The sequence below is a fragment of the Mustela nigripes genome, chromosome X (genome assembly GCF_022355385.1).
Source record: "Mustela nigripes isolate SB6536 chromosome X, MUSNIG.SB6536, whole genome shotgun sequence".
Lineage (NCBI taxonomy): Eukaryota > Metazoa > Chordata > Mammalia > Carnivora > Mustelidae > Mustela > Mustela nigripes.
This window is the reverse complement of record NC_081575.1, coordinates 54461105-54472345: the sequence shown is the minus strand read 5'-3', so window position 1 is coordinate 54472345 and position 11241 is coordinate 54461105. Positions and strand designations below refer to the sequence as shown.

Here is an 11241-nt window from a genome sequence, read left to right as displayed (position 1 = left end):
GAGGGGAGTGTTAAAGTCCCCTACTATTATTGTATTATTGTTGATGTGTTTCTTTGATTTTGTTATTAATTGGTTTATATAGTTGGCTGCTCCCACGTTGGGGGCATAGATATTTAAAATTGTTAAATCTTCTTGTTGGACAGACCCTTTGAGAATGATAAAGTGTCCTTCCTCTTCTCTTATTATATACTTTGGCTTAAAATCTAATTGATATGATATAAGGATTGCCACTCCTGCTTTCTTCTGATATCCATTAGCATGGTAAATTCTTTTCTACCCCCTCACTATAAATCTGGATGTCTCTTCGGGCTTAAAATGAGTTTCTTGTAGGCAACATATAGCTGGGTTTTGGTTTTTTATCCATTCTGATACCCTGTGTCTTTTGATTGGGGTATTTAGCCCATTAATATTCAGGGTAACTATTGAGAGATATGAATTTAGTGCCATTGTATTACCTGTAAGGTGACTGTTACTGTATATTTTCTCTGCTCCTTTCTGATCTACAACTTGTAGGCTCTCTATTTGCTTAGAGGACCCCTTTCAAGATTTCCTGTAGAGCTGGTTTGGTGTTTGCAAATTCTTTCAGTTTTTGTTTGTCATGGAAGCTTTTAATCTCTCCTTCTATTTTCAATGATATCCTAGCTGGATATAGTATTCTTGGCTGCATGTTTTTCTTGTTTAGTGCTTTGAAAATATCATGCCAGCTCTTTCTGGCCTGCTAGGTCTCTGTGGATAAGTCAGCTGCCAATCTAATATTTTTACCATTGTATGTTACAGACTTCTTTTCCCGGGCTGCTTTCAGGATTTTCTCTTTGTCACTAAGAATTGTAAATTTTACTATTAGTTGATGGGGTGTGGGCCTATTTTTATTGGTTTTGAGGGGTGTTCTCTGAACCTCCTGAATTTTGATGCTCGCTCCTTTTGCCATATTGGGGAAGTTCTCCCCAATAATTCTCTCCAGTATACCTTCTGGTCCCCTCTCTCTTTCTTCTTCTTCTGGAATCCCAATTATTCTAATGTTGTTTCGCCTTATGGTGTCACTTATCTCTCGAATTCTCCCCTCGTGATCCAGTAGCTGTTTGTCCCTCTTTTGCTCAGCTTCTTTATTCTCTGTCATTTGGTGTTCTATATCGCTAATTCTTTCTTCTGCCTCATTTATCCTAGCAGTGAGATCCTCCATTTTTGATTGCACCTCATTAGTAGCTTTTTTTATTTCAACTTGGTTAGATTTTAGTTCTTTTATTTCTCCAGAAAGGGGTTTTATATCTCCCGAGAGGTTTTCTCTAATATCTTCCATGCCTTTTTTCGAGCCTGGCTAGAACCTTGAGAATTGTCGTTCTGAACTCTAGATCTGACATATTACCACTGTCTGTATTGATTAGGTCCCTAGCTTTCGGTACTGCCTCTTGTTCTTATTTTTGTGGTGAATTTTTCCGCCTTGTCATTTTATCCAGATAAGAATATATGAAGTAGCAAGTAAATACTAAAAGGGTGGCAACAACACCAGGAAAATATGCTTTAACTAAATCAGAAGAGGTCCCAAATCGTGAGTGGGGAGAAAGGGAATAAAAAGAGGTTCAAAAAGAAAGAAAGATAAAGAAGAATTAAAAAAGAAAAGGAATAAAGAAAATTATAAAAAAGAAAAAAAAATATATATTAGTAAACTAGTTAAAAAACGTTAAAAAAGAAAAGGGTAAAAGTTAAAAAATATTTTATCAGAAGAAGAGAAAAAAAATGAAACAGAAAAAAAATAAATTAACTGCAAGACTGAAAAATCACAGGTAGAAAGCCATGAGTTCCGTGCTTTGCTTTCTCCTCCTCTGGAATTCTGCTGCTCTCCTTGGTATTGAAACTGCACTCCTTGGTAGGTGAACTTAGTCTTAGCTGGATCTCTTGTAGATCTTCTGGGGGAGGGGCCTGGTGTAGTGATTCTCAAGTGACTTTGCCCCAGGCGGAATTACACCGCCCTTACCAGGCGCCGGGCTGAGTAATCTGCTCGGCTTTGCTTTCAGGAGCTTTTGTTCCCTGAGCACTTTCTGTAGAGTTCCAGAGGACGGGAATACAAATGGCGGCCTCCTGGTTTCCAGCCCAGAGGAACTGAGAGTCCAGGGCCCCACTCCTCAATGTGCCCTCAGAGAACAGCGCCCAGTAACTCCCATCTGCCTGACCCCCGGCCACGCTCCGAGCGCACCGAGCCTGCTTCTGGTTCAAGGTACCCCCGAGCTGTGAGCTTACTGTTGGCTCTGTATCTGTAGCCAGCCTTCCCATTCCAATACTCGCAAGCTCTGCGACACTCAGACACCCCCGATCCTTCTGTGACCCTGCGGGACCTGAGGCCACGCTGACCCCGCATGGGCTTCGCCCCGGTTTAGCCTCTGGAGCTATGTCCTCAGTGGAACAGACTTTTAAAAGTCCTGATTTTGTGCTCCGTTGCTCTGCCGCTTGCCGGGAGCCGGCCCCTCCCCCTGGGGTCTATCTTCCCGTCACTTTGGATTCACTTCTCCACTGTTCCTACCTTTCAGAAAGTGGTTGTTTTTCCTGTTTCTAGAATTTCTGTTCTTCTCTTCGATCTGCCGATGGATTTTCAGGTGTTTGCAATCTTTAGATAAGCTACCTAGCTATCTAGCTGATCTCAGGCTAGCTGAAGTAGTCTGAGCCTGCTACTTCTCTGCCATCTTGACTCCTCTGATAATAATTTCTAATGATTGTTTCTATTTCCTTAGTGTAGGTTGTTATCTCTACCTTTTCATTCATAATTTTATTAATTTGGGTCCTCTCTCTTTTCTTTTGGTTTGTTTGGCCAGTGGTTTATCAATCTTATTGATTCTTTCAAAAATCCAGCTTCTCATTTTATCAATGTGTTCTACTGTAGCTCTAGTTTCTATCTCATTGATCTCTGCTCTAATCCTGATTATTTCTTTTCCTGTGTGTGAGGTTGGCTTAAGTTGTTTTAGATTTTCCAGTTCTTTAAGGTGTAAAGAGACCTGGTGTATTCTGGATTTTTCTATTTTTTTTTGAGTGAGGCATGGATGGCTATGTATTTCCCCCTTAGAACCACCTTTGCCATATCCAATAGGTTTTGGACCAATGTATCTTCATTCTCATTGGTTTCCATGAATTGTTTAAATTCTTCTTTGATTTCCTGGTTGATCCAAGCATTCTTAAACAGGGTGGTCGTTTGTTTCCAAGTGTTTGAATTCTTTCCATACCTTTTCTTGTGGTTGAGTTCCAGTTTCAAAGCATTGTGGTCTGAGAATATGCACGGAATAATCTCAATCTTCTGGTGTCGGTTGAGCCCGGATTTTGACCCAGTGTAGGGTCTATTCTGGAGAAAGTTCCATGTGAGCTCAAGAAGAATGAGTATTCTATTTTTTGGGGGGTGAAATGATCTTTGTATATCCATGAGGTCTATCTGGTCCAATGTGTCCTTCAAAATTCTTGTTTTTTTATTGATTTTCTGCTTGGGTGATCTGTTTATTACTGACAGCAGCATGTTAAGATCCCCTACTATTAATGTATTCATAGCAATATGACTCTTTATCTTGATTAACAGTCAACTTATGTAGTTGGTTGCTCCTAGGGGCAAACATATTTGCAATTGTTAGATCTTCTTGATGGATAGGCCCATTAAGAATGATGTAGTGTCCTTCTTTATCTCTGACTACATTCTTTTTAAAAATCTAATTTATCTCATATGAGAATCCCTACCCCATACTTCTTTTGAGGCCCATTTCCATGAAAGATGCTTCTCCATCCCATCACTTTCAGTCTGGATGTATCTTTAGGTTCCAAATGGGTCTCTTGTAGACAGCAAGTGGACAGGTCCTATCATTTTATCCAATCTTAAATCCTGTGCCATTTATGGAAGCATTTAGGCTGTTAATGGTGAGAGTGATTATTGTAAGTTATATTTTCATTGATATCATGATGCCTGTGAAGTCCTTGTTTCTATAGATTTTCTCTGTAAATTTCTGTTCTATGTCTCTCTTGGATTTCTCCTTTTATGGGACCCCTCTTAATATTTCTTGTAGTGCTGGCTCAGGGGTTACATACTCTTTTAAATCTTGCTGGTCTTGGAAGCTCTTTATCTCTCCATCCATTTTGAATGTCAACCTTGTTGGATAACATACTCTTGGATGCATGTTCTTCTCATTTAGTGTCCTGAATTTGTCTTGCCAGCCCTTTCTGACTTGCCATGTTTCTGTGGACAGGTCTGGCATTATTCTGATATATATTCTTCTGTATGTAAGGAATCTCTTCCCCCTAGCTGCCCTCTGGAGCTCTTGTCTAAAATTATCATTCACTAGTCTCACAATCAAGTGTCTCACAGCCTTTCTAGAGTTGTTGATCTTGGGGGCTGGTATTTCTCCCTCTAGGACATGAACGCTGGTTCTACTCCCCAGACTGGGGAAATTTTCATCCAGAATTTTTTCAACTATATCTTCTAGTTTTCTTTCTTTCTCCACCCCCCAAGAGATCCCAATAATTCTGACATTAGAACTTTTCATGGTGTCATTTATTTCCCTAATTCTGTTCTCATGGTTTCTAAGCTGTTTCTTCCATGCCTTCCCCCTATCCCTTTTATCTACCAGTTTATCCTCTAGATCCCTAATTGTATCTTCTGTCTCAGTTACTGTAGCTGTTAGAGTATTTAGATTAGATTGGATCTGACTGATAGAATTTTTAACTTCTTTCCAGGCAGCTTTCTCTTTTGCCCTTAGATATTCCGTGTTGTCATTAATGGTTTTCTCCAACCTAGCCATTGCCTGGATAATTCTTACCCTACATTCCATTTCCAACATGCTGGTTATGTACATATCAAATTGTTATGAAGGAGAGGATACAGTCTCTGAATTTTTCCTCTGTTGGGTGTTCCTCCTCCTAGTCATTTTGGTAAGAGGTGGTTGAGGGGATGTGTAGCTGAATATATCAACCACAATCCAGACAAGGTGCACCCTGAATTATTCTCATCAATCAAAATCACCACTAAAAATAAAGAAAAAAAGGAGAAAAGAGAGAGAAAGAGAGAGAGAGAAAAGGAAGAATACCCAGCTAGAATGGGCCCCAAAGGTAAGATTTATAATGTATACAAATATAAACAGACAACCAAAAAGACTGACAAAAGTTAATGACAAGAAAAAGAAAAAAAAACAGCTGAAATGAGCCCCAAGGATAAGATTTATATAATATCAGAATAGAAACAAATACACAGAAACACTGACAGATGAAAAGGATGGGTGGGTGGATGGTTATAAATCCTTGATGTGGGTGAGGAATATTATTTTGATTCTTCCTGGGTGTATCTTGATATTGTTGTTAAAGTACTCAACTTTCCAGAGATAAAGGGAGATTAAAATGGTTAATATATAGGGGTAGTATTGATTAGGGAAAGAGGATTACCTTGATGCTTATATCTGCATATGTCAATATTTTTTTCCATTTTGTTGCTGAGTAGTTGTGTAACCATTAATCCAATGTAGGACATCTGGCTTCCAATTTTTCCATGTTATTAATAAAGCTTCTATGAAAATTTATGTATAAGTGCTTATGAAATATAATTTTCATTTCTCTGGGACAAATGCCCAAAAGTACAATTGTTGGGTCACTTAGTAATTGTATGTATAGATTATAACAAACTGACAAGTTGTCATTTAGATTAGCTGGACCCATTTTTACACTCTCACCAGCAATATATGAGTGGTCTAAGGTTTCCACATCTTTTGCCAGCATTTTTTCTTGTCTTTTTTTTTTTTTTAAATTTAGCTATTCTCATAGGTGGGTGTAGTGATAGCACTGTGATTTTAATGTGCATTTCTCTAATGGCTAGTTTTGTTGAAACATCTCATCATGTCTTATCCCCATTTTATAACTGCTTTGCTTGTTTTCATGTTGCTGAAATTTGATAGTTATTTATATTTTCTAGATACAAGTCTAGTAGGCAGAGAGAACACCCATCAAAAGCAGGCCAACACAAAGACATATTGTACTAAAATTTACAAAATACGGAGATAAGGCAAAACTCTTAAAAGCATCAAGGGAAAAAAAAATCCCTAACTTACAAGGGAAGACAAATAAGGCTAGCAGCAGATATTTCCAGAGAAACCTAGAAGGCCAGAAGACAGTGACATAGTATGTTAAATAGGATGAATGGGAAAGATTTGCAGCCAAAAATACTTCATCGAGCAAGACTGTCCTTCAGAATACAAGCAGAGATAGTTTCCCAGACAAACAAAAAAATGAGAGTTTATGACCACTAAACTAGCCCTACAGGAATCGTTAAAGGCAAATCTTTGAGGAAAGAAAAACAAAAAGCAAAGATTGGAAAGAATTAGAGTAAATCTCCAGAAATACTGACTTTACAGGTAATATAATAACACTAAATTCGTATCTATCCACAATCAGTATGAATGTAAATGGACTAAATGTACCAGTCAAAAGACATAGAGTATTAGAATGAACAATACTAAAAAGATATAAATATTTATGCCCCCAAATATATAAATCAATTAATAACAGGCATAAATGAACTCACTGATAATAATACAATAATAGGAAGGGATTTTATTTTATTTCTTTAAAGATCTTATTTATTTATTTGACAGACAGAGACCACAAGTAGGCAGAGAGGCAGGCAGAGAGAGGAAGGGAAGCAGCTCCCTGCTGAGCAGAGAGGCTGATGTGGGGCTCGATCCCAGAACCCTGGGATCAGGACCTGAGCCAAAGGCAGAGGCCACCCAGGTGACCCTAGGAAGGGATTTTAACAGCTCACTTACAGCAGTGGACAGATCATCTAAGCAGAGAATCAACAAGGAAAGAAGACTTTGAATGACTCACTGGATCAAATCACCTTAACAGATGTATTCAGAGCATTTCATCTTAAAACAGCAGAACACACATTATTTTTGAATTCACATGGGACATTCTCCAGAATAGATCACACACTGGGTCACAAATCAGACCTTAACACAACCACAAAAAAAGAGTGAATTACACCATACTTATATTTGGGCCATAGCGGTATGAAACTTGAATTCAACCAAAAGAAAAATTTGGAAAAACTACAAATATATCCAGGGTAAAGAAGTTCCTACTAAAGAATGAATTGGCTTACCAAGATATTAAGGGAAACAAATTAAAAAGTGCATGGAAACAAATGAAAATGAAAATATTGTGGTCTGAAACATTTGGGATGCAGCAAAAGTGGTCCAAAGAGGGAAGTATATAGTAATACAGGCTTCTTTCAGGAAGCAAGAAAAATCTCAAACACACAACATAGAATTTCACCTTAAGAAGCTAGAAAAGCAAAGCAAATGAAGCCTAAAGCCAGCAGAAGAAGGGAAACAATAACGATTAGAGCAGAAATAAATAGTATGAAAAAACTCCAACAAAACAGATCAGTGAAACTAGGAGTTGGTTCTCTGAAAAAAATAAAATAATATTGATAAAACCCTAGCCAGACTTAGCAAAAGGAAAAGAGAAAGGTTCCAAATAAATAAAATCACAAATGAGAGAGGAGAAATCATAACCAATAATACAGAACTACAAACAATTATAAAGGAATATTATGAAAAATTAGATACCAAAATATTTGCCAACTGAAAAGAAATAGATAAATTTCTAGATATGTAAAATATAAAAGCTGAAATAGGAAGAAATACAAAACCTGAACAGATCCATAGCCAGCAAAGAAATTGAATCTAATCACAAATCTCCCAACAAACAAAAATTCAGGGACAGATGGCTTCCCAGAAAAATTCTTTCAAACATTTAAAGAAGAGCTAATACATATACTTCTCTAACAATTGTAAAAAAATAGAAATAAAAAGAAAACTTCCAAAGTTATTCTATGAGGTCAGCATTACACTGATTCTAAAACCAGACAAAGACCCTACTAAAAAGGAAAATTATAGGCCAATATCCCTGAATGAACATGGAAGCAAAAATTCTCAACAAGATACTTGGAAATTTAATCCAACCATACATTAAAAGAATTATTCACAGCATTCAAGTGGGATTTTTTTTTTATCATGAAAAAACTGTATTTAGATTTAGCCAGCTGGACTCAGTTTAGATGATCCCAATTTTGTTGGCAACATCCAAAGCATCATAGTCAGGAGCCAGCCGAATGTATGCCTTCTTCTCTCCATCAGGCCTGATTAAGGTGTTGACCTTGGCTACATCAATGTCATAGAGCTTCTTCACAGCCTGTTTGATCTGGTGCTTGTTGGCCTTGACATCCACAATGAACACAAGTGTGTTGTCTTCTATTTTCTTCATGGCTGACTCAGTAGTCAGGGGGAACTTGATGATGGCATAATGGTCAAGCTTGTTTCTCCTGGGGGCGCTCTTTCGAGGGTATTTGGGTTGCCTTCGGAGACGCAGAGTCTTGGGTCGTCGGAACGTAGGTGATGTGCGGATCTTCTTTTTTTTGTGACTGTGGACGCCTTTCAGCACCGCTTTCTTGGCTTTCAAAGCCTCTGCTTTGGTTTCGGCTTTGGGAGGGGCAGGGGCTTCCTTCTTAGCTTTCGACGCCATCTTCATAAAAGGGATTTCCCTCAAGTGGGATTTATTCCTAGGCAGCAAGGGTGGTTTGATATTCACAAATCAATGTGATACACATAAATAAAAGAAAGGATAAGAACTGTATGATCCTCTCAATGGGTGCAAAATAAGCAATTCACATAGTATGGCATCCATTCTTGATAAAAACCTTCAATAAAATAAGGATAGAGGGAATATAATTCAACATCATAAAGGTCATATACAAAACAAAACAAAACAAAACAACAACAACAAAAACCAGAATAATGTAATCCTCAATGGGGGAAAAAAAAAAAACAGAGCTTTTCCTCAAACAAGACACAGATTTCCACTCTCATCACTGTTATTAAACATAGTAATGGAAGTCCTAGACTCATAATCAGACAACAGAAAGAAATAAAAGGCATCCAAATCAGAAGGAAGAAGTCAAACATTTAGACTCCACCAAAAAAGTTACCGGAAATGATATACAGATTTAGAAAAATCTCAGGATACAAAGTCAATGTACAGAAAATGAAACAGCAGAAAGAGAAATTGATGAATCAATCCCATTTACACCAAAACCATAAGATACCTATGAATAAACCTAACCAAAGAAGTAAAAGATCTGTACTCTGAAAACTGTAAAAAACTTATGAAAGAAAATGGAGATGACACAAAGAAATAGAAAAACATACCATGCTTATGGATTAGAATAAGTATTGTTAAAGTAACTATACTACCCAAAGCAATCTACACATTTAATGTAATCCCTGTCAAAATACCACCAGCATTTTTCACAGAGCTAGAACAAATAATCCTAAATTTTGTATGGAACCACAAAAGTCCCTGAACAGCCAAAGTAGTCCTGAAAACGAAAGGCAAAGTTGGAGACATCAGAATTCTGGACTTCGAGCTATATTACAAAGCTGTAGCCACCAGCTGCAGTTTGGTACTGGAACAAAAACAGAAACAGATCAATAGAACAGAACAGAAAACCCAGTAATGCACCCAGAGCTATATCACCAATTAATCTTTGACAAAGCAGGAAAGAGTACCCAGTGGGAAAAGGACAGTCTTCTCAACAAATGGTGTTGGGAAAACTGTACAGCCATATGTAGAGGAATGAAACTGGACTATGCTTTTACACCATACACAAAGAGAAACTCGGAATGGATGAAATACCTAAATGTGAGACCCAAATATAAAAATCCTAGAAAAAAAACACAGGCAATAACTTCTCTGACATTTACTGAAGGAAGTTGTTTTCTATATAATTCCCTTATGGCAAGGTAAACAAAAGCAAAAATAAACTATTGGGATTTCTCCTAGATAAAAAGTTTCTGCAGAATGAAGGGAATAATCAACAAAACTAACAGGCTCCCTACAAAACTGGAAACAACTTTTGCAAATCACATATCTGATAAAGGGTTAGTATTCAATACCTATAAAGAACTTACCAAACTCAAGCCAAAAAAAACAAATAATCTAGTTAAGAAATGGCAGAGGACATGAAAAGGTATTTTTTTTTCCCTAAGGAAGGCATACAAATAGCTAACAGACGCATATAAATATGCTCAATATCACTCACCATCAAGGAAATACAAATCAAAACCATGATGAAGGGCCCCTGGGTGGCTTATTTGGTTAAGCATCTGCCTTCAGTTCAGGTCATGATCTCAGGGTCCTGGGATTGGGCCCTGGGTCAGGCTCCCTGCTTAGCAGGGAGTCTGCTTCTCCTTACTTTCCTTCTTTGAATGCTCTCTCAAATAAATACAACCTTAAAAAAATATGGGGCACCTGGGTTGCTCAGTGGGTTGGGCCTCTGCCTTCAGCTCAGGTCATGATCCCAGGGCCCTGGGATCGAGCCCCGCATCAGGCTCTCTGCTCAGCAGGCAGCCTGCTTCTCCCGCTCTCTCTGCCTGCCTCTCTACTTACTTGTGATCTCTCTCTGTCAAATAAATAAAATCTAAAAAAAAATGATGAGATACCACCTCATACCTGTCAAAATGACTAAAATTAACCACACAAGACACAGCAGATATTGGCAAGAATGCAGAGAAAGAGGAACCCTCTTACACTGTTGGTGGGAATGCAAGCTGGTGCAGTCACTCTGGGAAACAGTATGAGGTTCCTTATAAAGTTGAAAACAGAACTACCCTAAGACTCAGCAATTGCACTGCTATATTTTTACCCAAAGGATACAAATACTGATTCAAAGGGGCATATGCACCCTGATGTACTGCATACATTCACACTGTGTGTGTGTGTGTGTGTGTGTGTGTGTGTGTGTGTGTGTGTTTGGTGGGATATTACTCAACCATAAAAAGGAATGAGATCTTGCCATGTACAATAACATCAATGGAGCTAGGATGATTATGCTAAGTGAAATAAGTCAGTCAGAGAAAGACAAATACCATTTTATTTCACTCATATGTGGAAGTGTGGAAGTTAAGAAACAAAACAGATGAACATAGGGAAAGTAAAAAGAGAGAGAGGGAGATAGAGATAGAGAGAGAGAGAGATAAGCAAACCATAATAGACTCTTAATTATAGAGAAGAAACTGAGGGTTTCTGGAGGGGAAGTAGGTGGAGGATGGGCTAAATTGATGATGGGTATTAAGGAGGGTACTTGTGATGATCACTAGGTGTTATATGTAAATGATGAACCACTAATTCTACTCCTGAAACTAATATTACACTACATGTTAACTAGAATTT

At 37.9% G+C, this 11241-nt stretch overlaps 2 protein-coding genes across 2 annotated transcripts in view; one reads left to right on the top strand and one right to left on the bottom strand.

Annotated features, from left to right (window-relative positions):
• DACH2 (dachshund family transcription factor 2) overlaps positions 1–11241 on the top strand; it is an 848671-nt gene that overhangs the window by 726896 nt on the left and 110534 nt on the right. The gene's annotated exons all lie outside the window — the stretch shown is intronic.
• Positions 8024–8541, bottom strand: LOC132006799 (large ribosomal subunit protein uL23-like). The gene has a single exon (XM_059384823.1). The coding sequence runs from the start codon at positions 8539–8541 to the stop codon at positions 8068–8070; it is 474 nt and encodes a 157-aa protein (XP_059240806.1). The 3' UTR covers positions 8024–8067.

What these genes read in the sequence shown, in the direction of transcription:
- LOC132006799 (XM_059384823.1), bottom strand. Translation starts at nt 8,541, where the DNA reads ATGAAGATGGCGTCGAAAGCTAAGAAGGAAGCCCCTGCCCCTCCCAAA.